We start from the raw sequence: 27,577 nt of genomic DNA on the forward strand, positions 1-27,577 counted from the left end.
ACAACTGTCACCTGGCTGTAGGCTCCCTGAGGGCAGGAACTGTTTTTTGTCTTGGTTTTCTTTGTTCAGTGCCCAACAGAGCCCACTGCCCGCACGCAGGTGGGGCAGGAGGTGGCAGTGGCCCAGCGGGCGGTGGGGGTGGCAGACATGGCTGCCCTCTGCTCCCTGCACCTGGGTGGTGCTGCGCAGTGTTCGCTGGTGTGTTAGGAGCAGGCCTGGGTTTGCTGTGACTGCTGCTTTCCAGCTGCAGGGGTGTGGACCAGCCACGCGCGCTCCCTGAGTGCCAGCGTCCTGGGCTGGAGGGCTGGACTCTTCCCAGCACTGACTGCCTGGAGCTGGGCCTTGGCATCAGGCCCCGTCCCTCCCTGCCCTGTTAGCTGAGGTCTAGGCTGGCCCCTGCCCTGGCTCTTGGTCGACTCCCAGTTCTGATGTCCCTTTCTTCTCACCACCCGCCCCCGCCTGCTGGCGTCCAGTATGCCTGGGTGGAGAAGCACCTCGGCCCTGACTTTCTGGAGCAGATTGTGCTGACCAGAGACAAGACCGTGGTCTCTGCCGACCTTCTCATAGACGACCGACCGGACATCACAGGCAAGTGGCCTGCGGCAGGTGAGGAGCACATGGGGAGGGCCCGCGCCTTGGCCTCCTTCTCCGGGGCGGTGAGCGCTCAGTCGCCTCCTGCCTCTACCCGCCCCTCTTAGTTACCAGCTGTTTGCCAGGCACTGAACTCCTCCCCTCCGTGTGGGCTGTGGCCTGGTGCTCCTGGGAGCTGGGAGGAGTGGGTGCCGGCCTCAGGGTTAGCTTGAGGGGTGGCCTTGGGGGAGTCCCTTCAGCTCCAAAGCCTTTACTTCCTCATGTAACATGGGGACTCAATTCTGGTTTCCAAATGTTTGTTTTTAGCAACAAAACCCTTTTTTCCCCCAAAAGCAATGTGGACTAATGTAATGAATGACAGGAGGGCGGAGCAGAGCTCCTGCGGGGAAGGTGGGTTGGGACAGAAAACCCTCCTCCCAAAAATCAAGCCAGTCAATGTTGAACTGCGTAGAAAGGAGAGGGAGGCCGGTGGCGCGGTGACTCACGCCTGTGATCCCGGCACTTTGGGAGGCTGATGCAGGTGGGTGGCTTGAGCCCAGGAGTTTGAAACCACCTTGGCCAACATAGCGAGACCCTGTCTCTGCTAAAGGTACAACAAATATCTGGGCGGGATGGTTCATGCCTGTAGTCCCAGCTACTCCAGGGGCTGAAGTGGGAGGATTGTTTGAGCCCACGAGTTGGAGACCAGTCTTGGCAACTGGTGAGACTCCTGTCCCTACCAAAAAAACAAAAAAATTAGCTGGTCCTGGTGGCGCATGCCTGTGGTCCCTGCTACTCTGGTGGCTGAGGTGGGAGAATCACCTGAGCCGGGGAGGTGGAGGCTGCAGCAAGCTGTGATTGCACCACTGCACTCCAATCTAGGTGACAGCGTAAGACCCTGTCTCAAAAAAACAAAACAAAACAGGAGAGGGGAAGGTTATTGGTTTACCTAACCGAAAACAGGGTAAGGAGAGCTTCGGCCGTGGAATCTAGGCGTTGAAACTGCCCGTGAGCGTTGTTTCACTGCCTCAGGGCTCTGCCCTGGCCTGGCTCTCCAGCATCCCCGGGTAGCCGTCTCCTCCTGGAAGCCGTCTCCTCCGGGAAGCCATCAGTAGTTTCGGGTTACAGCCTAGTCTTTTGGACACCCCAGTGGGAAAATACCTTCTGGTTTTTCCCTGATGGTTTTGGAACTGGCTTGAGAAACATGCCACCTCTGTCACTTCATCCAGAGGGTGGACTCCACGAGTGCACCCGCCCCACCCTCCCCAGTCTTGTGGGCTCCCGGGAGAGCCAGGGCAGACAGTGGCCTGTGGGGGCCCATGACCCTGAGGGCCCAGAGGCCGGCTTGGCCTCCATCTCCAGCCACAGGGAGCTGGGGCAGGTGCATAACCCAAAGGGGTGGCGTCCCACCAGCAGCACCAGTGTGGACATGAGGGCTTGAGGCCTGGGGAGGCTGTAGGGCCTATGGTCAGCGACTGGGGAGCTGCAGAGCTGGTGCCACTTGGCCTTCCCACAGCGGGCCAGCAGGATAGCAGGGCACGGAGAGGGAAGTCTGGGGAGCACCGGGCGGCATGAACCAGCACATGTCCCTCGGCAGCGCTGGTGGCGATGGCGGCCCGCGCAGTCAGTCCCTGTCCACTGAGCACTGGCTGCGCGTGCTGAGGGCCTCCTTGCTGCGTCTCACGCCATCCTCACACCCGCTGTGAGGCAGGTGCGTGTGCTCTCACACTCCACAGAGGAAACAAGTTTCGGCAAGGCCGGAGGCCTGCTGGATACCCAGGTTTCCGCCCTCGGCAGCTGCGCTCCAGGTCTCCGAGGCTGAGCTGATGCCGCTTTCCCACCCACAGGGGCTGAGCCAACCCCCAGCTGGGAGCACGTCCTCTTCACTGCCTGTCACAACCGGCACCTGCAGCTGCAGCCCCCCCGCCGCAGGCTGCACTCGTGGGCAGACGATTGGAAGGCCATTCTGGACAGCAAGCGGCCCCGCTGAGCTGAGCTGGACTGTACTTTGTGGGGCTCCAACCTCAGGGCTCCCGGCTGGGGGCCTGTGGGGCCAGTGTGCTAGCTGGGGGGGTCCCTCCCAGACTCCCAGGGCCCGTGACCTCCTGCTGCATGTCCCTTCCCTTCCCCAGCCCTGCCAGGCCTTAACCTGATCTCGGGGCAGGGCTGGGCCCTCCGCACCCTTGGACACAGATATGTGGTCCCAGACCATTGAGCCTGACCTCAGGCAGCAGGCTGCAAGCTGCCAGAAGCTGGGGGGCTCAGGAAGGGGAGGAGTTGAGGCCACTGTTCAGGGGGCTGGCGGCCCTCTCCACTCCCTAGCAAGTTCTCTGAGGCAGAGCGGGGGTTCCCTTTTCCTGGGTCTGCAGCCATCAGCAAGGAGGGCCAGGAACCTGGCAACCAAGGTGCTTCCAGGTGGGGACGAGCCCCTCATGGTTTCAGCCATGGCACCCCTTATTCCAGCGGCCCTGCCACAGCACCCCTTATTCCAGCAGCCCCGCCCCGCCTGCTCGCTCCACACGACCTGCTGTGTATTCAGCAAACACTCATTAGGTGACAGCGGCCACCAGGCTCTGTGCTGGGGGACGATACCGGCCCTGGCCTCAACCAGCTCAGAGGTTTTTTGCACCTCTGTCCCCAGGGCCCCGCTCAGGGCCCAGCAGAGAGTCCGTAGGCTTGAACGTGTCTTGAGTGCATGAAAAATAAATGCTGTCCACGTGTGTAGCTCGAGGCTGTGGCCTGCCCCCAGGTCCTCTGGCGTCTGCCCTCCTGGGGACCCAGCTTCAAGTCTTGTGTCTGGGGGGTTCCTCTGCACTGAAGACAGGCGGAGGAAGGCATGACTTCAGCCCCTGCCTTGCAGGCTGGGCCCTAGCGGGGGTCCCCTCAGGCCACCCACCCACTCCGGTGGGTGAGGCTTAGAAGATGGGCCCCAGGCACTTGGCCGCCCTCTCCAGTGCCTCCTTCCTACACCTTCCCCAGTACCCAGAGCTGGGTCCCCATCCTCTGCTCTTCTCCCAAGGCCAAGTTTCTGTGGGACTGCAGGAGCCCTGGGGGGAGGCTGGTGTCAGAGCCTCAGCTTCTGTTCCTTTTCACCCACTGGGGAGTGACGGCTTGAACCAGGCACCTCCCCACTGCCCTTTGGAGAGGTTTTGGGGCCGCTATCTGTCCCTATGCCCTTCCCTTACTGTTCTCCTATCATGGCCCTTGAAGGGAACAGGGGTTTCCCACACCCCTAACCCACCCCAGCTCTGGGCCTTACTGGCAGGCCCTTCTGCCTTAATGTGACAGAGATGCTCTGGGCTGCCCTGAGGCAGGGCCAGATAGGAGAGAAGACAAGGGGAGGTGCCCATGGCTCAAAGCTGGCTGAGCTTTTGGATGTTCCTGTTCTTAAGTTTCAGGAGCTTGGGCTCCATCACCCACCTTAGTGAGGAAGGACACGTCCAGGCTCCATCACCCAGCTTAGTGAGGGAGGACTCCTCCAGGCACCATCACCCGGCTTAGCGGGGGAGGACTCCTCCAGGCACCATCACCCAGCTTAGGGAGGGAGGACTCCTCTAGACTTGGCCAAAGGCAGATCTCGATGGCGCCCCCACTCCCCACCCACTGAACTGACATTTTTCTTTAGGGTGAAAGGGCGAGGCTGGACCAGGAATATATCTGGGGTTGCATCATGTGATCTCAAACCACCTGGTCCAGGCAGGGTGGTGGCTGGAGGGGTCCTGGTCATCTTGCCACATGGCTCTGGAAGGAAGGGTGACCTGGGGTGCTGGCTCCCTAGCTGCTCCTGAGCCCCCTGACTCTTCCTGCTGTCTGAGGTCTCACCCGGGGGGCCCTGAAAGTCCTTCCTCTTGAAGGGCCAGGAGAATGTGTGATGTTCATCTCCTTTCTTGTCCCTGGGGGGCCTGTCCACCTGTTCCACACCCTCTGTCCTGAGAGGAACTGTCCCACCAAGAGGTTCAGAAGACTCGAGTCACAGGGACTCTCCCGGGCCAGCCACAGCCTGAAAACATTGTAACTATCACTTGGGGTGCAGAAAGCAGCTTGGCTTGTTCCCATTCTGGGGCCCTTCTGCTGGGGACGGAAACTCAATCCTCTGTGGGCTTTTTCAGCCGCGTCCGGGTTTCTCCCTCTCTCCTCCTGCCCAGGCAGAACCCCGGCCTGGGGGCTGACTTGGTGCAGAGGTATGGGTCAGGTTGCTGAGAGCGGTGTTCACGGACCCCTAGGGAGCTGCGGAGGGGCCCTGAGGCCTTCTGTCCACAGAGGGGAGCAGGGCCTGGCAGGGCCCCACTCGGGGTCGCTCCCTCCTGCCTCTTGCTGTGTGCCCCCGGCCAGGGGATCTTCGTTGAGTTTAGGGCAGGGCCGGGCAGTCTCTGTCCGCTCCTAACCAAGCGTTCGCAAGAATAATATGCTCTGATTCTTTCAGGAGACGGACTCTTCCGAAACCTTTTGTTTTAGACTGATAATTGCCATCAGTTTTAAAGGCCAGTTGAGGAACTCCATTTTCCAAATTGCCGCATTTGCTCTCAGCTATCATCACTCACCCGAGGTGGGCAGCTGCTTCAGCCGCATAATTTATTTAAAGAAGAAAAATCATTGCAGGGGCAAAAATCCTTCAGAACAGGGATGCCTCAAAGCAACTTGCTGTGATGGTGACAGGTGCTTCGAGGGGCAGCTGAGGGACCGCCGGGCACTGCAGGGTGGCAGGAGGAGGCCCCAAGGGCTTCAGGTCCTGGCATGGTCCCCCAGGTGGAAAAGAGGGGCAAGCCCCTGGCTGAGGCCCCTGCAGAGGCCCAGGGCTGGGGGAGCTTGCCGATGTGAAAATGGGAAGCAGGCGTGGACGAGCGAGGTGCCGTCTGCACCCAGATGCTCAGCCGGCTGCTGAGTCCTCATTGCACTGGGAAGGGCAGGGCACCCACCGCAGCTGATGACCTTGGCCAGGACCCCAAATTCATGATCGTGTCAACATTCTCCTGATTGAGGCCCGGTGTGGTGGCTCATGCCTCTAATCCCAGCTTACTTTGGGAGGCCAAGCCAGATGGATCAGTTATGGCCAGGAGTTTGAGACTAGCCTGGCCAACACGGTGAAACCCCGTCTCTACTAAAAACACAAAAATTAGCCGGGCATGGTGGCAGGTGCCTGCAATCCAAGCTGCTCGAGTGGCTGAGGCAGGAGACTTGCTTGAACCTGAGAGGTGGAGGTTGCAGTGAGCCGGGATTGGGGCACTGCACTCCAGCCTGAGCGACAGAGCGAGACTCCATCTCAAAAAAAAAAAAAAAACATTTCCTGATTGAAATGAAGGTAACTTTCTTGGAAGCTTGAGAAGCACGTGTTTTGCATCAGAACCAGTTTGTGAACCCCAGCAAAGAAAATCCACCCCCGATAGGAGAGCTAGGCCTGGTTCTGCCCCGTGGCACGTCAGCTCTGTCCCTCCCCTACCCACAGGGCTGGCTTCTCAGTGGCTCAGCTCTCGGTGGAAGTTGTGATTCATTTGAAATGTTGGAAAGATTCAGAGCTCTAGGACCAGAGCCCCTGGAAGGGGCAACATCCCCCAGGTGGAGAGGGTGCTGGGAGGGCAGGTGTGTGGAGCAGGTAGGAGTCCCAGCCGCACACTCAGCTGTGTGGGGGATGTGCCCCTGCTTCTCCGTCCTGCCAGAGGGTGGAGGCATCTGACTCCCCGACCTGCTCTTCAGCGTTGGGGCCTCCAGCAGCGGTGCCTTGTCATTGTCCCCATGCTCCTCCCCTTGGCCCTTCATCCCTGTCCGTGCAGGGCGTCCTCCTGTCCTTGGGGAGGGGCCGCTGCTGCCCGGCCTTGCCCCCACCCAAGTCCCCCGCTGCTTCCCCACTGCAGCCCCTACCTGGCTCGGGTGAGGTCCTTGTTGTCCTGCCACCCCCACCTCTCCCTGGCCCCCTTCCAGGTTCCAGAATTCCACTTGCGTGTGTCAGAAACACAGCTCAAACCCACCCATGTGCAAAGCTTGTGGGCCTGGGAGGCCCAGGGCATGCTTACCCCCAGGGGTCACACAGGCTGACCAGGGCTTTCTCTGCCTTCTCGTCCTTCCTGTTCTCTTACTGCCCTGTCTACCTCTGCTTCCCAGCCTGTGGACCCTCCCAGGAGGGTGGATCAGCTGGTACAATATGCCCATGCTCCGAGCGAGCAGCCAAGCTCCGGCCCACAGTGGTGGCAGATGATGGTGCAGAAAGGGCTCAGAAATAGCGAGGGGTGGTGGTGGTGGCAAACCCAGCAGCAGAGCCTGTGACGAGTGCAGTGACGCCTCACAGCCAGGCTCGGTCGGGGCAAGTGGCCTGGTCTGAAGTCACTGTAAGCAGAACAGCCTTCACACTGGGACATGCAGGTGTATAACAGAGCCGGGCCCAGGCCGGGGATGATCCATGTTGCAGGGCTCTGGCCGAGCCTTGGCCATTGCCCTGGATGACAGGCGTGGGAGCAGTCTCTCCAGATGAAGTTTACTTCCAGCGTTTGGGTCTAAACCCCCAAATGCACAGATGGGCTGGAAGTGTGGCCTGCTTGCTGCAGGCAGCAGAGGCTGCTGTGTGGTATGGCGGCAGGTCCTGCTCTGTGCCCATGCACCGAGGGGGCACCAGCAGCACTTTCCAGCCCTCGGGTTCCATCGCATGGTCTTCTTACATGGGCTGCTGGGGGTGTCACGGGGGGTCACATGGCTGTAAAATGTGTCCTCACGGCCAGGCACGGTGGCTCACACCTGTAATCTCAGCACTTTGGGAGGCTGAGGTGGGTGGGTCACGAGGTCAGGAGTTCGAGATCAGCCTGGCCAACTTGGTGAAACCCCGTCTCTACTAAAAATACAAAAAATTCGCCAGGTGTGGTGGCAGGTGCCTGTAATCCCAGCTACTTACTTGGGAGGCTGAGGCAGAGAATTGCTTGAACCCGGGAGGCGGAGGTTGCAGCGAGCTGCGATGGTGCTGTTGCACTCCAGCCTGGGTGACAGAGCAAGACTCTGTCTCAAAAAAAAAAAAAAAAGTGTCTTAATTGACGGGGAGCTCCAATGCTGAGTGAGGGAAGGAGGCCTGGGGCAGCCCAGCCAGGCAGGGAAGCTTGGCAGTCAGAGTGGCAGCCCAGGGTGGAGGAAGGGTGACCGCCCCCCCAACTCCCTTCCCAACCTGCCCTCCGTAGACCTCTGTGCTCTGCGTCTGCGCCTGGGCCTCAGTGGGGGTGTTTTTTAAATGCAAAATGGACATTTTAAGGGCATCTCTCTCGGAGCACCCAGCGTATAGACACGGTTCAAAAGATGGCAGCCAGGATGCAGATGCAGTCCTCCCGGCTGGCCTCGGCTTCAGGGCAGAAAGACTATGGGGTTTCTTCAGTTTTCTGGGTCAGGGTTCCCCATTCGTTGGGGCCCGATCCAGCATCACTACGACAATAGCTGTTTCTTTAGAGCTTACTGTGTCCCGCCCCTGTGATCAGCACATTTCACGGCCATGGAGCCATCCTCTGGAGCGGTTCACGGTTAGGGATGGCGCGAACCATCTCTGCGTGGCCAGGCCTGCTGGGGCTGCCCTAGGTGGTGGCTGTGCTGGGCTGCACTTGTAGCCTCCTGGCACTGTCCTCTGGCCTGGCATTCTCTTGGGGCCCAGGTGTTCCTGGGTAAAGCAGGACGTAGGTTGGGAGCTGGGCCTCCACCTGAAGGGGGTTCTAGGCACTCAGCTTGCAGCAAAACCACAGGACAGGCAGACAGGGTCAGGCCAGAGCAGGCCAATTCTTAGAGGCCAGAGGGGCAGGCCCAGCCACCGAGGTGGCCTCAGTTGCCAGCCTTGGGACAGGGGAGGGTGAAGAGGGGATGGGAGCGAATTAATCTTCCACCATGTGACTGGCCTGGCGCTTACATATGCAATGGAGACAGCACTTTGTAGACAACTCCCGTTGCTCCAGTTTTCTTCCCTGCACTCCTGCCAATCAGGCCAGGTGACAACGCCACCACCCCTGGGAAGGTAGGGCAGGTGCTATCCAGGACAGGAAGTCCACGGGGTAGAGAGGAAGATGACCTGGGGTAAGGTCCCACTAGACTGAAATCTGCCTCTGGTCCTGGATGGGAGGAGAGCCTTGGAAGGACCACGCTGTTGGGGGATGAGCCAGGGCCCTGGGAAGTGACCCCCATTTGTCTTGGTTCAATAGTAGGTGTTTGTGCTGGGGGGTGTGAGCAAGGGAACAGGAACCCCACAGAAACCCCGACTGATGAGGGGCTGCTTCTGCATGGCATGAGAGAGACTGAGCAGGTGAGCCTCAGGTAGGGCCCCAAGGCCCCCTGCTCTCCCTCGGCCTGGAAAGGAAAAACCCAGGGGATCCTAAGTGCTCGTGGAGGAACCATGGCCAAGAACTCTGGTGGGCAACTGCCTGCTTGGTGAAGCGAGCTGGGACTGAGGGTTGCAGGGGCCATGCAGTCTGGGATCAGATGGGAGCTGCGGCCAGACCTGAGGGGCTCAGAGCACCCGTGGAGCCAGGCAGGACTTCACTGGCAGGCCCCTCGCTGCTCCCAAGTTTTGTCTCCCAAGATTTTAGTCTCTACTAAAAATACAAAAATTAGCCAGGCATATTGGTGTGCGCCTGTAATCCCAGCTACTCAGGAGGCTGAGGCAGGAGAATCGCTTGAACCCAGGAGGCAGAGGCCGCAGTGAGCCAAGACTGCACCACTGCACTCCAGCCTGGGCCACAGATCAAGACTGTCTAAAAAAAAAAAAAAAAGAAAAGGCTGAAGGAAATGGAACATTTATTCCAGAATGTTGCTGCTTGATTGGGGAAACTGACTTCCTCTGTAAAGCAAGGCCATGGGCTCAGTGGTGGGAGTCCCAAATGGGGAAAAGGGGCCTTCCACGGGAACTTGGAGTCCTTCCAGGGGCATTGTCCTAGAGTGGCCACCAGGTGGCAGCACAGCCCCCTTCAAATGATGACTCGCCAGTGTTTATGATGGGGGTGCATGGGCACAGGCCGCTGCGGGGAAAGAAGGGGGAAGGGCCCCATTCCCTATGTGCTCTTCTTGCCCTCCTGGGCCAGCTCTTCTTCCTCTTCCCCTCCAGGCTGCTGTGGACAAGCGCCTGATAGGCCCAGGGCTCCAGTGAGGACCCATGAGCAGCCTGCCCGGGTAAGGGGCTCCCCCTTGGCCAGCAGAAACCTTGTCTCCAGCCATACACTGCAAGCACCCACCACCAGCAAGACCTTAAGGAGGCCGGGAGAGGAAAGCCGCTCTGCTTCCAAGCCAGGGCTCTGCACGATGCAGCCGGGCCTTGGGCTGCACCTCCGGCCCACTCACAGCTCCCTGTCATGTTGGGGATGAAGTGGGATCTCCTTAGCTTAGCACTGAGGGAAGACCCTTCAGGACCTGGCCCTCCCATCTCCCCACTCTGGGCTCCTGGGGCTCCTCGCAGGCCTCTCACCTGCGCCTTTGCACCTGCTGCTCACCTGTCTTTACTGGTGCTTTCTTCGCTAGCCCTGGCTCTCACTTCCCTGCAGCGGGGAGTCCGTGCGGGCTGTGTCGGCAACAGCTTTTGCAGTGTCACCTTCATCCAGAGCTGCCCAGGCCTGGGGGCTAGGCTGAGGGTCCCTGCGACTTTGGAGAGGGAGAGGCTGGGCCTCCGTGAGCACAGTCCAAAAAAGAGTCTTCTTTTCCTCTGGGCTTCACAGACCCTAAGCCACATTATGCCAGGGCTGCCACAAGATGACACTTAAGGACGGAAATACATACAAATAGTAACCAAATCGTCTGTCCAGGAATTGTCTCTTCCCTGTTGGCAATTTAGGTAAAATTGCCAAAAAAAAAAAAAAAAAGTCCTTGATCAGATTTGGCAAAGCTGGTTTGTAGCCACAGGTCAGGGCCTAAAGGAACCCAGCAATAATCAGTCTCCTTAAAATGTAGAGAGACGCGGGGCTGAGGAGATACCCTGTATTCTCACCTGGTTTTCTGCTGACGCTTGGCAGTTTCGGCTCTGGAGAGTGATCAGGCAGTGTGGGGGGCTGCAGTTCACACAAATGGCCACTGAGTGGCGCCAGAGGACCAGCTCTAGATGCTCGGGTCCTCACTGCTTCCCTGGAGGGGCCTCCCTTGGACCCTGCAGTCACCACCCACCACACCTGCCCCACGTTCTGGTCCCACAGCGGTGTTCCTAATGACCAGCATCTCTTTCTGACCCCAGGCACGTTGAAGCTCCTGTGGGCAGGCCCTGGGGACCTCAACCACTTGGTTGGCAGAGGGGTAAGATGAATTGCCTGAGCTGTGACTTCATCTGAAAGAGCAAAGTGCTGTGGGCATTCCCGGCTCCAGAGACAGATTGGGGGTGGCTGGGGTCTTGCACGGGCCTGGCTAGGAGAAAGGCAGGTGCTGAAAGACATCCGTGCGTTCCTGTTCTCATGGGAGCTTCCATCTGCTGTGGGCCCTTCCCATGGTGCCAACAATGGGTGCCCATACACGTCAGAGGTTGCAAACTGGCAGCCCTCAGAAGCGCTTTGGTGGCCCACCATATTTTTTCATGGTACTTTTGTATCCTCTACTGCAAGCCCTCAGGAGCCGGGCACAGACGGCTGGACTGCTGGGCAGTAACTGAACATCCCGCCCCAGGCTTCAGTCCCCGGCCCTCTTGGACCCAGCCCTGGTCACAGGTTTATCACTTCCTGGCCCCCTATAACATTGGAATCCCTGACCTCAGCCTATACAAAGCAGATGATGGTTTTCCCCGACAGTCCCACACCTCGCCTCGCTCTGTCCTTCCTGCCTCCCCCACCTCCAGACTGAATCTTTTCCTTCCCTCCCCACTTATCTGAAGCCTGTTCTTCCTTGAAGGCCCTGCCCACCTCTTCCTTCCTCCACAAGGTCCCCACGGCTCCAGCCCCCCCACCCCCTACCCCGTGGTCTCTCTCTTTTGTCCCTGCGGCACTCATTGCCTAAACCACTGACTGCAAACAGAGAGACGCTAGGGGAGGAGTTGAGTCCCTAGGGCGGTGGAGAGAGAGCAAGAGGGGATCCTACAGGTGTTGAGCAGATGCCAGACGCCTCATGAATCCTCCCGGTGAGGATGAAGTAAGGTCCAAATAGACTTTTTTTTTTTATGAGACAGAGTCTCGCTTTGTTTCCCAGGCTGGAGTGCAGTGGCACAATCTTGGCTCACTGCAAGCTCCGCCCCTCAGGTTCAAGCGATTCTCCTGTCTCAGCCTCCCGAGTAGCTGGGATTACAGGCGTGAGCCACCATGCCCAGCTAATTTTTGTATTTTTAGCAGAGACGATGTTTCACCATGTTGGCCAAGCTGGTCTTGAAATCCTGACCTCAGATGATTCGCCCACCTCGGCCTCCCAAAGTGCTGGGATTACAGATGTGAGCTACAGCCCCGACCCACATAGACTCTGAATTCTGTGAAGAGTCATGCTGAGAAGGTGCAGCCCAGGCTCAGCTTGACTCCAGGGCTGATGCCCAGCACCTCAGGCTACAGAGATTAAGAAACTCAGAGTCATGCCACAAATAGAAGGGGATGGAGTGGCAGGCCGACTCACACACCCCCACCCCCGTTGTCCTAGATCCTCTAAGGGGATAGAAATGCTTTTAAAATTCACAACTACATTGGAAAACAATGGTGCCCTCGATTCACCGTACACTATGCTGAAGGCCTTAAAGGTGGAAGAGGCTGGGGCCCAGGGTGGGAGAGGGCGGCTGCTGCAAAAGGTCGGGGGTGTTGTAGGCCCCTGGACCCTGATGGGATGATTGTTTAAGGTGCGCAGTAGGAGCCACAGGTGAATTGAACCCTCTTCCTGACCACACACACACACACACACACACACACACACACACACACACGGGCCGAGCAGAGAACACAGGCATCTGTGTTTCGAGGAGTAGTCGTCAGAAGTAATGTGAGTGCAAGGCTTGAAGGGGCAGGCACTGTCCTGGGAGGCTGCTGAGTCCAGGGAGAATGGAGGCCCCATGCACAGAGCATTAGGTAGTGGCTGGTGGTGCATTGTGCTACCCCTCAAGTGGGGCAGGCTGTGGGATAGAGCCGTGATGCTTGCAGGCTGGCTAACCGTGAGCTTCAGACACGGAGATGAGCCCTGGAATGACAGGCAGCAAACCCCTCAGTGAGAGAATTGACACCCAAGGAAAGGGAGTTAATGCACCAGAATGAGGATTTAGAAAGGTGTAATCAATATCCCTGGAGAGATGTGATAGGATATTGGATTCCCCAGAAAGATCAACTAGAGACTCTATAAAGTTAAAATCTGGTCATTGAGGCTGGGCATGGTGGCTCACGCCTGTAATCCCAGCACTTTGGGAGGCTGAGGTGGGTGGATCACAAGGTCAGGAGTCTGAGACCAGCCAGGCCAACATGGTGAAACCCCATCTCTACCAAAAATACAAAAATTAGGTTGGCCGTGGTGGCCTGCACCTGTAATCCCAGCTACTCAGGAGGCTGAGGCAGGAGAATCACTTGAACCCAGGAGGCAGAGGTTGCAGTAAGCTGAGATCACGCCATTGCACTCCAGCTTGGGTAACAGAGTGAGACTCTATCTCAAAAAAAAAAAAAAAATCTGGTCATTGAAAACCTCATAAGTGGACTGAATAACAGAATGGACACAGCTGAAAAGCAAAGAAATGAGTGAGAGATTGAGCTGAGGACTTCTAGAATGCAGCATGAAAGGACACGGAGATGGAAAGCACCGAATAAAAGTTAGGAGACACGAAGGACAGAGTCAAAGTGTCATTTTCTGTTCCCCAAAGACACAACCAGAAGAATGCAGGGAAAGAAATTTTCCAGAGCTGAGATTGGCAACGTCCCAGAACTCTGCCAGTGCCTGTCAGGACGAATGAAGAGAGAGCCTCTACTGGACAAGCATGTTGAAATTTCAGAACGCTGGGGATAAAAAAGATTCTAAATATTTCAGACTGAAAACAGACGGCTTGCAAAAGAATGGAATACAGGAAGCCAGAAAATAAGACAACCAAGTAATTATCTTTAAAACCTGAAGGAAAATAATTTCTAACAGAATTCTAAATGCAGCCAAATACAAGGATAAAAACACATGCTGAGATATGAAATGGCTAAGGTGGTTAGCATTGATAAAATTCCTTTCTGAAAAAATTATTAAATGATGTGCCCTAATAGGGCAAGAAGAAACAGTAATCCAAGAAATGGAGGCTGAGTGCGGTAGCCCACACCTGTAATCCCAGCACTTTGGGAGGCCAAGGCAGGAGGATTGCTTGAGGCCAGGAGTTTGAAACTAGTCTGGGAATCCTAGTGAAACCCTATGTCTACAAAAAGTAGAAAAATTAGCTGGGTGTGGTGGTGCTTGCCTGTCGTCCCAGCAACTTGGGAGGTTTAGGTGGGAGGATCACTTGAGCCTAGGAGTTTGAAGTTCCAGTGAGCTGTGATTGCACCACTGTACTCCAACCTGGGTGACAGAGGAAGACCCTGTCACAAAAAAGAAGTGGAATACAAGAGACGGTGAGGAGCAAATAAACCAATAAAACTTGTTAAATTTTTAATAAGTGTTGATTGCTTGAAAATTAATGACAATCTGCAACTAAAATATTAGATATTATCAACTAAAGGACTGAGGTGTTTATGGAGCAGTAGAGAGTAAATGCGTGCCAAAGCACTTGTCTAGGCAAAGGGTAGATAGAGATTATGATTAATCGTAGTTATTCATAGAATAAAGTTAAGTAGTATGTGAAAATGTAAGGGAAAGCTCCAGAAAAATAGAAGGAGAATGTGTAACTTATAAACTAGTAGAGGGAAAAACTGAAATGGGAAAAATGAAGTCAATCCAACAAATATCAAGAAAGATACAAAAACAAAACATAGGAAATAGAAAATAAAAACTTACATAAAAGGAATAAGTTCAAACATTTCAATACTCACATACAATAAATGTGAATGGGTTAAATTTGCGTATTCTGGAGTCTCCCTAGACCAAAAAAAAAAAAAAAAAAAAAAAGGGAAAAAAAAATCCTGCCTTCAGAAAACACATATAAATAAATCCTAATGACCCAGGAAAGTTCTAAACAGGAGAGTAGAAAAAGATAATTTTTAAAATCCTAACAGAAAGCTTTTGGTGAGCATACATCAATATTAGACAAAATAGAGCTCAAAGCAAAAACTTTATTAAAAAAGGAAATTTGAATTCATGTTGCTAAGAGACAATATACCAGCAAAATAAAAATTATGAAATCTTATGCCCTTAACATAGTTTCAAAATATTTAACACAAAAACTCATAGAACTATAAAGAGAAATGGACAATTTTACAGTTAGAATGAGAGATCTTAATATGCTTTTCTCAGAAATTGGCAGATGTAATACAACTTTTTTTTTTTTTTTGGAAATGGAGTCTCACTCTGTCGCCCAGGCTAGAGTGCAGTGCCTTGAACTTGGCTCACTGCAGCCTCTGCCCGGGCTCAAGCAATTCTCCTGCCTCAGCCTCCCAAGTAGCTGGAATTACAGGTGCCTGCCACCATGCCCAGCTAATTTTTGTATTTTTAGTAGAGATGGGGTTTTGCCATGTTGGCCAGGATGGTCTCAATCTCTTGACCTTGTGATCTGCCTGCCTTGGACTCCCAAAGTGCTGGGATTACAGGTGTGAGCCACCGTGCCTGGCCACGATTTCCTTTTTTAACTGCTCAAATCTATATAGGTCCTATAGGATTTTTGTCTAGGGAGATTCCTGAGTAGGTGAATTTAACCCATTCACATTTATTACATGTGATTGTTGAAATGTTTGAACTTATTCCTTTTATATAAGTTTTTGTTTCCTACTTCCCATGTTTTGTCTTCTTTTTTCTGATATTTGTTGGGTTGATTTCATTTTTTCGATTTCAGATTTCTCTCTAATAGTTACAAGTTATACATTCTATTTCTATTTTTCTGGAGATTTCCCTTAACATTTCTTTTCCTTCCTTCTTTCTTTTTTCCCTTCCTTCCTCCCTTCCTTCCTTTCTTCTTTTTCTTTCTTTCTTTCTCCTCTCTCTTTCTCTCTCTTTTTCTTTTTCTTTTTAGAGGGAGTTTTGCTCTGATCTCCCAGGCTGGAGTACAGTGGTGTGATCTCGGCTCATTACAATCTCTGCCTCCTAGCTTCAAGCAATTCTCCTACCTCAGCCTCCTGAGAACCTGGAACTGAGCCCCACCATGCCTGGCTAATTTTCGTATTTTTAGTAGAGGTGGGGGTTCACCATGTTGGCCAGGCTGGTCTCGAACTCCTGACCTCAAGTGATCCACCCCCTCAGCCTCCCAAAGTACTGGGATTACAGATGTGAGCCACTGTGCCCTGCCTCCCTTAACATTTTCACACATCTACTTAACCTTATTCTACCAATATCTAAAATTAATCAGAATCTATATCCACCATCTAACAAGATAAATCTATAGATAGATAGATTTGAACAGTTCAAAAAGAAATTATTTTCAGATATACATGGACTGGTCACAATATTTAAATATTGAAAATGAGATAAAATTTGTTGTTTTGTAGACAACATGATTATCTCATTAGAAAAGAAAAAAAAGAACTAACGAGTTTGGCAAGCTTGTTGGACTAGAATACCAAGGTGCAAACACCGTTGCTTCCCTGGTAGTGGAAATGGGGATGAGGATGGATATGAGAGATGGCATTTGGCAGGCAGGGCAACAGGGCAGGGAGGGAGGAGACAGAGGCAGGGAGAGGGAGGACAGAGGCAAGGAAGGGGAGGACAGAAGCAGGGAGGGGGAGGACAGAGGCAGGGAGAGGGAGGACAGAGGCAAGGAAGGGGAGGACAGAGGCAGAGTTGGGGAGGACAGGCAGGTAGAGGGAGGACAGAGGCAGGGTGGGGGAGGACTTAGGCAGGGTGGGTTAGGACAGAGGCAGGGAGGGGGAGGACAGAGGCAGGGATGGGGAGGACAGAGGCAGGGACGGGGAGGACAGAGGCAGGGTTGGGGAGGACAGAGGCAGAAAGAAGGAGGACAGGGGCAGGGATGGGGAGGACACAGGCAGGGAGGGGGAGGACTGAGGCAGAGAGAGGGAGAACAGAGGCAGGGAGGGGGAGGACAGAGGCAGGGAGGGGGAGGACAGAGGCAGGGATGGGGAGGACAGAGGCAGGGATGGGGAGGACAGAGGCAGGGTTGGGGAGGACAGAGGCAGAAAGAAGGAGGACAGGGGCAAGGAGGGGGAGGACAGAGGCAAGGAGGGGGAGGACAGAGGCAGGGATGGGGAGGACACAGGCAGGGCGGGGGAGGACCGAGGCAGAGAGAGGGAGGACAGAGTCAGAGAGAGGGAGGACAGAGGCAGGGATGGGGAGGACAGAGGCAGAGAGAGGGAGGACAGAGGCAGGGTGGGGGAGGACAGAGGCAGGGAGGGGGAGGACAGAGGCAGAGAGAGGGAGGATAGAGGCAGAGTGGGGGAGGACAGAGGCAGGGAGGGGGAGGACAGGGACGGGGACAGGGAGGACAGAGGCAGAGAGAGGGAGGACAGAGGCAGAGAGAGAGAGGACAGAGGCAGGGTGGGGGAGGACAGAGGCAGGGAGGGGGAGGACAGGGATGGGGACAGGGAGGACAGAGGCCGAGAGAGGGAGGACAGAGGCAGGGTGGGGGAGGACAGAGGCAGAGAGAGGGAGGACAGAGGCAGGGTGGGGGAGGACAGAGGCAGGGACAGGGAGGACAGAGGCAGGGAGGGGAAGGACAGAGGCAGGGAGGGGAGGTGAAGGCTGGGAGCGGGAGGACAGAGGCAGAGAGGGGAGGTGAAGGCTGGGAGGGGGAGGACAGAGGCAGAGAGGGGTGAAGGCTGGGGGGGGTGGTCTTTGGAAAGGCTGCAGAGCAGGTGAGTGTGGGCTTGCCAACACTCATTGTGTGCCAAGCATCTCCTAAGTGATGTGTATGAATAATCTCATCAAATCCTTGAGGTCGGTGCTATTAACACACCCGCTTCACAGACGGAAGAACCTGAGATGCCTGCGGGCCTGTTGAATCCCAGCTCAGCCAGGATTTGGGCTTTGGTCCATCCGACGCTGCACAGCTGCTCTTCATCTCCACGTCATAGACAGGGGCTCTTCACTCTGCTCAGGGCGCCCTCTGGGAAGAGTGTGATTGGTTTTTCTAATTCTCAAAGAAGCGTAGGATCCAGATTTTCTGGATCATACGCTGGGATACATCCCAGCACACATTGGGATATATCCCAGCATTGGGAACGTGGGGTCTGAGGGCCTGGCATGGGGAAGATGCTGGCTGCTGTCGCCGGGGGGACGGTCCTGGAGAGCCTGTGCTGGGCGTTCTGACATTCCCGCGAGTCAGCAGAGGACATCTGGTTCCACTCAGACTCAGACAAGAAGAGAGAGACTCCTGGAGCTGCCCTCTCTGGTCCCACGCTGTTAAGAGATGGACATCTGGAGCCCAGAGAGGGGGCCACTCACCCAGGGTCCTGCAGCTGGGGGTGGCTGAGGGGCCGGGCCAGGGAGAGGCATGGTCCTACCCCAGAGCCGGTGCTGCAGGGACCACAGAATAAGGACAAGGGCGGATGCGCCCGTGTGTGCTGGCAGTCTCAGGGTGAGCTCACACATGTGAGCTCATTCGGTTCTCAGGGCAGTCCCGAGAAGCAGGTGCTAACGTTGTCCTCATTTTACAAATGTGGAAATGAGGCTCAGAGAGGGCCAGCAGTCTGCCCAAGGCCACACAGCTAGGAAGTAGAGGATGAGAGTGGGAAGCAAATGGTCTGTCTCCTCAGGGGCTGAGGCAGGTCCTTGGGAACAACAGAAACCTGCTGACTCTGCGGAAAGGTCAGGGCTCAGGACTCAGCTCGAGATGGGAGGAGTGTAGGAGAGACGGAGGCTGGAAGGAGAGGCACCTCTCTGAGGCAGGCGAGGTCAGAGCCAGAGTCCCAGGGTCATCACATACAAATCGGCCAGCTGCCGCAGCCCCCATGGCCTCCAAGCCTGGGGAGTTGACAGGCAGAAGCCAAATGCGGGAGGGACTTGGGCGTGGACAGATTGCTGGGAGAGGATGGTAGTTCGAATGCCGTGAACCGGCTTGAATGCATGTCCCGTTTCCTAGCGATCGCCATAAGACTGACAGGCTCAGCCAGAGCTGCTGGAGAGCAGAGATCTCTCCAGGAACTGAGTTTGAATCTGCGGTCTTCAGGCCCTGGGTGGTGGGGGAAGGGGCCGTGTAACCACATGCAAGGACTCGGACCCTAGAACCCCAGCCCCGGCCACTCCACAAGTTCCTCCCCTAGATGAAGGACCAGCACCCAGGGACCGACTCCCAGACTCAGGATGGCCCCGTTCCCCCAGGGCACTGATGGGCCTCTTTTTAAAGTTTTTGTGGGTTTTTTTTTTTTGAGCCGGAGTCTCACTCTGTCACCAGGCTGGAGTGCAGTGGTATCATCTCAGCTCACTGCAACCTCCCCCTCCCGGGTTCAAGCGATTCTCCTGCCTCAGCCTCCCGAGTAGCTGGGATTACAGGTGCATACCACCATGCCCAGCTAATTTTTGTATTTTTAGTAGAAACGGGGTTTTCACCATGTTGGCCAGGCTGGTCTGGATCTCTTGACCTCGTGATCCACCCGCCTCAGCCTCTGAAAGTGCTGGGATTACAGGCGTGAGCCATTGCGCCTGGCCTGTTTTTGTTTTTGAAAGCAAGTTCATTAGAGAAGTAAAGAAACAAAAGATGGGCCAGGCACGGTGGCTCACGCCTGTAATCCCAGCACTGTGGGGGGCCGGGCGTGGTGGCTCACGCCTGTAATCACAGCACTGTGGGGGGCCGGGCGCGATGGCTCACGCCTGTAATCCCAGCACTGTGGGGGGCCGGGCACGGTGGCTCACGCCTGTAATCACAGCACTTTGGGAGGCCGAGGCAAGTGGATCACTTGAGGGTCAACAGTTTGAGAGCAGCCTGGCCAACATGGTGAAACCCCGTCTCTACTAAAAACAGAAATATTAGCTGGGCATGGTGGTACACACCTGTAATCTCAGCCACTCAGGAAGCTGAGTCAGGAGAATCGCTTGAACCCAGGAGGTGGAGGTTGCAGTGAGCCAAGATCATGCTACTGCACTCTAGCCTGGGCAATAGAGCAAGACTCTCCATGTCAAAAAAAAAAAAAGAAAGAAAGAAAAGAAAAGAAAAGAAAGAAACAACAGAATGGCTACTCCACGGGCAGAGCAGCCACTGACCGGCCTCTTGTTCAGCCTCCTGCCCCGGCAGAGCTCCGGCAGCCACACGCCCTCCTGCGGCGCGGCCTTTGCAGCAAGCCTGGCGTTTGGCGGTAGCTGCATGAGGAGCCGAGCCCGGCCTCGGCTTGGGTTGAAGCTGCTGTGTGAGGGCAGCAGGCAGATGGACTGTGAGCGGGGTGGGCTCTGTCCTAGGTGTGAGACTGTGCGGGGCAGAACAGGCCGGGCCCTGCCTTCCTGAGCTCACAGCCCACACAAGCAAAGGAGCGAGTGGCTGCGGGCTGTCCGCACCCCGGGATGCAGGCCTTCAGGACCCTGACACTCCCTGCATGGATTCTGAGTTGGCCAGGGCACTTCTCCAGACCTGGGCACCCCAGGCCGGGGACGTGTCAGCAGGCAGTGGACCGGGACACCTGGACAGTTTAGTCTGGGGACCTTGCTTCTCTTTGTGGACCCACTGGCTCTGTCTCACACTCTCCTGGTTCCAGGCCCCGGAGCCCCTTCCCCCCGGAGCCTCTAGAAAACAATTTCTGAACCCATGAAGCTAAAGATCAGGTCCCTGATGGTGGAGACTGAGAACTAAAAATAAAATTCTGGGCCCACAACCGACTGAACAGACCGAGTCCCCTCTCTTATCCACGGGGACCCCAGTAAATGTTAAAAATGTAATTCCTGGCTGTGACAGGGCAGCTGGCAGGACGCGCCTCTTTATACCCCCTCCATGGCTTTTCGTTGCTGTTGTTGGTTGTTTTGAGACAGAGTCTTGCTCTGTCACCCAGGCTGGAGTGCGATGGCACGATCTTGGCTCACTGCAACCTTTGCCTCCTGGGTTCAAGCAAGTCTCCCGTCTCAGCCTCCCAAGTAGCTGGGACTACAGGCGCACACCAGCACGCCCAGCTAATTGTTGTATTTTTAGTAGAGATAGAGTTTTGCCATGTTGGTCAGTCTGGTCTCGAACTACTGACCTCAGATGATCCACCCACTTAAGCCTCCCAAAGTACTGGGATTATAGGCGTGAGCCACTGCACCCAGCCACCCCCTCCATTTTGTGGTTTAGACACAACTGACCAGCATTAATGTTAAAATAGGGAACAGAAGACTGATGGAACGGACTCTTTGTGGCAATAAGAAATCAAATTATAAACAGGACCTAGGCCGTGCCAGGCAAGGGTTAAGTCACAAACTCTATGCCTAGAGAATAAACTGTGTTCTAACAGGCACAGGCTTTTCTTTTTCTCTAGCAGCTGAACAACCACTGCATTTGAGAGATACAAAATTAGAACAATTTGCAGCCCCACCAGCAGTAACTACAGGGGACCCCCAGCCCTGCCCACCAACAGTAACTACAGGGGACCCTCAGCCCTGCCCACCAACAGTAACTACAGGGGACCCCCAGCCCTGTCCACCAGCCGTAACTACAGGGGACCCCCAGCCCTGCCCACCAACAGTAACTACAGGGGACCCTCAGCCCTGCCGACCAACAGTAACTACAGGGGACCCCCAGCCCTGTCCACCAGCTGTAACTACAGGGGACCCTCAGCCCTGCCCACCAGCAGTAACTACAGGGGACCCTCAGCCCTGCCCACCAGCAGTAGCTACAGGGGACCCCCAGCCCTGCCCACCAACAGTAACTACAGGGGACCCTCAGCCCTGCCCACCAACAGTAACTACAGGGGACCCCCAGCCCTGCCCACCAGCAGTAGCTACAGGGGACCCCCAGCCCTGCCCACCAACAGTAACTACAGGGGACCCTCAGCCCTGCCCACCAGCAGTAACTACAGGGGACCCCCAGCCCTGCCCACCAGCAGTAGCTACAGGGGACCCCCAGCCCTGCCCACCAGCAGTAACTACAGGGGACCCCCAGCCCTGTCCACCAGCTGTATCTACAGGGGACCCCCAGCCCTGTCCACCAGCTGTATCTACAGGGGACCCTCAGCCCTGTCCACCAGCTGTAACTACAGGGGACCCCCAGCCCTGTCCACCAGCAGTAACTACGGGGAACCCCCAGCCCTGCCCACCAGCAGTAACTACGGGGAACCCCCAGCCCTGCCCACCAGCAGTAACTACAGGGGACCCCCAGCCCTGTCCACCAGCAGTAACTACAGGGGACCCCCAGCCCTGCCCACCAGCTGTAACTACAGGGGACCCCCAGCCCTGCCTACCAGCCGTAACTATGGGGTACCCCTAGCCCTGTCCACCAGCCGTATCTATGGGGAACCCCCAGCCCTGCCCACCAGCCGTATCTATAGCCTCCCCTGGACAAGCGACTGAGTTCAGGAACTTTCTCCTGATGAGACCAGAGACCATGGACGGCCTCTGGCAGGTTTTCAGAGGCAACACACTGAGTGTCTTCATGTTCCTGTTTCACCACTTTTTTTTTTTTTTTTTTTTTGAGACAGAGTCTCTCTCTGTCACCCAGCTGGAGTGCAGTGGTGAGATCCCGGCTCACTGCAACCTCCGCCCCCCAGGTTCAAGCAATTCTCCTGCCTCAGCCTTCCAAGTAGTTAGGATTACAGGAGCCTGCCACCATGCCCGGCTAATTTTTTGCATTTTTAGTAGAGATAGGGCTTCACCATGTTGGTCAGGCTGGTTTCTAACTCCTGACCTCAAGTGATCCACCCACCTCGGCCTCCCAAAGTGCTGGGATTACAGGTATGAGCCACCGTGTCCGGCCCCTGCTTCGCCTTTTCATGTGGAGGGCTGAATGGTAACACATTTGTTAAGTCTCCTCCCCAAGGTGAGCGTAACATGCAAGTAATGTACATTGTGGGAAGCAGAAAAGTTCTTCTTTAAAGTTTCTTTCCTGCTAAAGAGTAAATCGTAAGTGCGCTAATAGCTCTTTGTTAAGCCCTATCCTGTGTAGCTGTTAGACATGCCATGCTTACAGGCACACAGTATATAGTCTACGCCCTTGTAATTTAGTATATTCTATGCCTTGTAATTTAACCAAAATATCTGCTGGACGTGCTCCCAGGCATGTCCCAGCTCTCCATTGCTTTTACCTGTTTAGAAAAGTTTTCAGTTGTTAGCCAAGCGGGGTTTAGTTTGAATTGGGAGGTCTGGCTCCACCCAACAGAAATCAGACACAGCCGTAAGGGCGACCCCAAATGCGTAAGGGATAAATTTGTCTGCTTTTCCTTTATTCCTTGTCTTCTCATGGCAAGATGGCTAGCGAGAGCGCCCTTCCTGCAGTCCAGGAAGTAAAAATTGCTTTGCTGAGAGATCGACTGTCTTAGTGCTGATTTTTCTGTGCGGCACCGAGCATCTGTTTCCAGCATGCATGCCTGCCCATCACACATGTGCATGATCCGCCCTCGGTGAACCCTCCTCCGATGACAGCCTGTTGAATGTGTGCGCCCGGCCAGTCCGTTCCGCAGTGCCTGCCTCCGGTTCCGGCTGGAGGCCTGCTTCCCAGCCTGCAGGTCACACCCCTTTATATGGAACAAATTCTCCTCTCCACATTTATAAATCGTGTGATTTCTCAGTTGACAAGACGTTGCCGGGGGGCCACCACTCTGTGAATTCTGTGACACCACGGGCGCATTTCCCTCTAAGTGGGATTTGATACTTGCGACCCGCCCATTCATACTTTTGATCCTTCCGCAGACGTCTGTGGGGCCCCGGCCATGGCCAAGGCCCGATCACTGCCTCTTGTACTTAGCCCTTGAGTTCCTATGAGGCAGCCCCCACCCTCCCTTCCGACGAGCCTGCAGAAACCCACTGGACACGGCCTGGCCCCTCCGCTGAGCTGGATGCTGGGACACAGCAGGAGCCAGTGCACAGGCAGAGGACGTGCAGGATGGCTAATGATTAGGTCATCCATTTCAGTAGTGCTAAGTTCTACCAAGGAGGACAGGGGTGTGGGGGTGGGGATCAAAAGGCTGCTGGGGAGCTGGCCTGGCCTCCCTTCTCCTCACACCATCCTTTCTTTTTAATTTATTTTTTGAGACAAAGTCTCACTCTGTTTCCCAGGCTGGAGTGTAATAGTGCGACCTCGGCTCACTGCGACCTCCACCTCCCGGGTTCAAGCAACTCTCGTGCTTCAGCCTCCCGAGTAGCTGGGACTACAGGCACTCGCCACTGCGCCCGGCTAATTTTTGTATTTTTACATACAAAAATTATCCGGGCATGGTGTCGAGTGCCTGTAGTCCCAGGGGCAGTTTCACCATGTTGGGCAGGATGGTCTCAATCTCTTGACCTGATGATCTGCCTGCTTTGGTCTCCCAAAGTGTTGGGATTACTGGCGTGAGCCACTGCGCCCAGCCCACACCGTCCCTTCTAACATCAAATTCTACTGGCTTTGACTCCAGCTGCACTCTGAACGCAGCCTTACCATCGACCACCACTGTGGCCCTGGGTCAGCTCCTCGCTGGCTCCTGCTCCCACCCTTGCCACCTAGAGTCTGTTCTCCCCCAGCCTAAGGCAGCTCTCCTCCCTCCTCTGCTCAAAACCTTCCCATGGCTCACACTTCACTAGGCCAGAAGCCCAAGTCCTCACCACAGTCCTCATCCATTGTCCATTGGCTCCACCTCTCCAGCCTCCGCGCTCCCCGCAAAGCTCCTGCACCTGTTCTTTCTTCTCCCAGGCGCTCTTCCCTGTGTGCAGGCTCAGACCTCCCATGGCATCTCTAGGTCTCAGGTCTCCCAAAGAGCATCTTCTGCTTAAACTTGGACCATCCTTCCTCCAGCCCTTCCTTGTTGACTCATTCGTTGCCATCTCCTAAGGAAGGGAGGGAGATTTAAACGGGACATGAAGGAGCAGTAGGAATCAGCCTGGTCCAGGAGGTGGTGGTGATGGGGAAGAGGGCTTGGGTGTGAAGACCCAGGGCAGGAGGGAGGGGGCCTTGGAGGGACTGAACAGGCCCATGAGGCTGTGCGCGCAGGCAGGGGCGGGGCAGGTGGGAGAGCAGGCGAGGGGGCGGGGCTCTGTTGGCCTCGTCTGTCTCCGCCCCGCCCTCCCCTGTGGCCCCATCTTGTTATGGCATCTCAGGCCATCAGCCTCCTGCACACACCCTGTTCCCCTGTCCCCGGGTGATTATAAACACCCTCAAGGTGACAGCCCGCTCTTCCCGGCCTCGTCTGCACCCTACAGAGCGAGCCCCTGCAGGATGGATAAATAAACAGCTGTGAGAACCAGTCAGCCAATCTCACAGCGAGGGAGTGAGGCGGTGGGAACCCGGGGTTAGGCAAAGTCAAGGACCCCACAGCCCCCTTTTAGCCTTGACCTCCAAGGAGGGGTAGGGCAGCCGCTTGGGTGGGGCAAAGAGTGTATTTGAAGGAGCCAGGCAGGAAGAAAGAGAAAGTAGCTCTCCATGGCTCTCCTGGGAGGTGAAAGACTTTGAAAACTTGGAGGGCTTCCTGGAAGAGGCAAACCCAAGGTAGCTGGCCCGTCTCACCTCACTGGGGAGCTTCTGTCCCATTCCTTCCAGATCCCAGAGACTTGGCCTAGGTCCTGCTAAGCCTGGACACTGTACCCTGCTTCCCTTTGGGCAGGGCCCCTCTTCCCCAGATTCCCAGGCCCGGAGGGAGCCACAGAAAGTGGGACGGGGCGCTGGCTCTGTCTGCTCAGGGACATGGGTTAATTCATGAGGCTTTGCCCTTTCCTGGTGCTTTTGCACCCTGGAGCTGAATATTCAGGCTGGCTCCCTGACTTAGGTCTGGCCTGCGTCTGACTGGCTCTATTTTTAAAGCCCAGAGGACAGCTGATGAAAATGTTTAAAAAGAAACCAAATCTTTAACATGTAAAAGCCTGGTGCCGCTGTTTTGTTTGGAAAGCAGGATGACATGTGATTTGCCCCTGCCCCCGGAAGGGTACAGGGCACTGCAGCAAGGCCGGGGGCTCAGGGAACCCAGGTCAGGCCCCAGCTTTTCCACTTACCTCTGTGTGAACTTGGCCAGGCCCCTTCTTCTCCTGTGCCTCAGTTTCCACTATGTGAAAAGAGAAGTTAGGATGAGTTGGATTTCCCTCATTAGACTTTGGGTGATTCAAGAGCCGTTTTTCTTTTTTTTTTTTTTTTGAGACAGAGTTCTGCTCTTGTTGCCCAGCTGGAGTGCAATGGCATGATCTCAGCTCACTGCAACCTCTGCCTCCCAGAGTGCTAGGATTATAGGTGTGAGCTACCGTGCCCAGCTTCAAGAGCTGTTTTTCTGCAGGGAGTGGGTGGTGGGGGCAGGCTCTGTCCTCTGTTCCCCACCCTTCTTCCCTAGGAAGCTCCACTTTCTAACTAGGAGTAAAGGCCTCCTGCAGGCCCCTCGCAGGGGCTGGGGAGGTCTTGGGAAGAGAAGTTGGCAACCTTCATCTTTAATCCGCAGCTCACATGCACGGTCACCATGTAAGCTTTTGGGTCTCAGTTTTGACATCTTTTAAAAGGGCAGTGGCAGTGCCCTCCCGGCTCACCTCACACACCTGTAGCAGAAATCCAGTGTCATGGTAAATGTATGTGGTTGACGACACTTGGAGTTCCTTCAGTGCCACCAATTTCCGTGTACTCTAATCCAGATACTGACTGAGCATGTACCAGTACCATCAAAACCCCATCACTGACATGCAGGGTGGGGCCGGCTACCTAGGTGACATGATTTCTGAGCTAGCCCCAGCAAGGAACAGCAGTATGAGTCATGCAGACCACTGGCACCTCTCAGTTCTCCCTCGCAGGGCAGAGCTGGCACCTTGAGGATGTGGCACAGGGTTCACCCCCACAGGGTTCCTCCTTGGCGGGGGTGGTGGCTGCAGTAATCTCTCTAACCCATACGTCCTCTGCACATGGCTCTGTCTCTCCCCTCGATTCTGGGAGGACGTGTAACTTGCTGAGGAGCAGCAGAATGCGTGAAGCAATGCAGCTTCTGCTTCGTTTGCTGAAATGCCACGTGAGCAGACCAGCTGCCCGAGTTGCCATGCTGTGAGGAAGCTCAACAAGCCACACAGATAAACATAAGAGGGAGAGGTGCCCGGCCAGGGGCTCAGAACCACAAGCACACGATAGACTGTTTGGCCGAGTGGTCCTGGAATTCCTCAGGCACAAAAATTATGAGAAACAACAGTGTTGTCTCTGCGGCTAAGTTTTGAGCACTTTGTTTCACAGAGTAGTAATTGACTCAGAGGTGGTTGGTGCAGACCGGAGGCCAGGTCTTCCCTCAAAAGTCTTGTCTGTGGTTTAGAGCTGGGGTTGAGACTTTGGAGAGGTAAATGAAATGAGCACAGAAGTTACCAATGCCACTTCCTGGTGGAAAAGCCTGTGTGCTACTCTCTTCCCTGCTTTGGCAAGCTTTAAAGCCTCCCTTTGAGGTGGGGATATATATATATATATATATATATATTTTTTTTTTTTTTTTTTTTTTTTTTTTTTGAGACAGAGTCTCACTCTGTCACCCAGGCTGGAGTGCAGTGGCACAATCTCGGCTCACTGCAACCTCCGCTTCCCAGGTTGAAGCGATTCTCCTGCCTCAGCCTCCTGAGTAGCTGGGATTAGAGGTGTGTGCCATCAAGCCCAGCTAATATTTGTATTTTTAGTAGAGACGGTGTTTCACCATGTTGGTCAGGCTGGTATTGAACTCCCGACCTTGTGATCCACCCACCTTGGCCTCCCAAAGTGCTGGGATTACAGGCGTGAGCCACCACGCGTGGCTGAGATGGGGGTATCTTAAGATGGTGAAACATGTTAGTCTGAGTGGGTCCCTGAAGATCTGCAAAGAGAGAGACCCTTCCCATCAAGCCAAACCTTAGTGGTAACAAGCCCTTGAGACTTGGGGGTTGTTTATTACTGCAGCTTAAAATGACCTCTCCTGACTGATATTCGATACAAACAAATAATAAGAGTGAAATGTTTCCCATGTTATTGTTGAGAGCCTGGGATATTGAGAACATTCAG

At 55.1% G+C, this 27,577-nt stretch overlaps 1 protein-coding gene and 1 long non-coding RNA gene across 5 annotated transcripts in view; one reads left to right on the plus strand and one right to left on the minus strand.

Annotated features, from left to right (window-relative positions):
* The window catches only part of NT5M (5',3'-nucleotidase, mitochondrial), a 38,682-nt gene extending 35,388 nt beyond the window's left edge, over positions 1-3,294 (plus strand). Inside the window, exons 4-5 of one of the 2 annotated variants that reach the window (XM_064378230.1) lie at positions 474-606; positions 2,418-3,294. In XM_064378230.1, coding sequence (XP_064234300.1) covers positions 474-606; positions 2,418-2,560 — 276 coding nt within the window. In that variant the 3' untranslated portion in view covers positions 2,561-3,294. The remainder of the gene's footprint in view (positions 1-473; positions 607-2,417) is intronic. The other variant, XM_064378231.1, reaches the window with a different exon arrangement.
* An 18,984-nt stretch (positions 3,295-22,278) lies between these two features.
* Positions 22,279-26,205, minus strand: LOC135275737 (uncharacterized). Of its 3 annotated transcripts, XR_010343315.1 has the most exons (4): positions 26,116-26,205; positions 25,588-25,637; positions 24,208-24,429; positions 22,279-23,126 (listed from the first exon to the last, which is right to left on the minus strand). It is a non-coding gene; the product is annotated as an uncharacterized LOC135275737 (long non-coding RNA). The 3 variants fall into 3 exon arrangements; XR_010343314.1 differs by lacking the exon at positions 22,279-23,126 and having other exon boundaries at positions 24,009-24,429; XR_010343316.1 differs by lacking the exon at positions 22,279-23,126 and having other exon boundaries at positions 24,009-24,429; positions 26,107-26,205.
* Between the last annotated feature and the right edge of the window lie 1,372 nt (positions 26,206-27,577).

The sequence above is a fragment of the Aotus nancymaae genome, unplaced genomic scaffold (genome assembly GCF_030222135.1).
Source record: "Aotus nancymaae isolate 86718 unplaced genomic scaffold, 86718_ANA_hifiasm-v0.15.2.pri h1tg000018l, whole genome shotgun sequence".
In the NCBI taxonomy this organism is placed as follows: Eukaryota; Metazoa; Chordata; class Mammalia; order Primates; family Aotidae; genus Aotus; species Aotus nancymaae.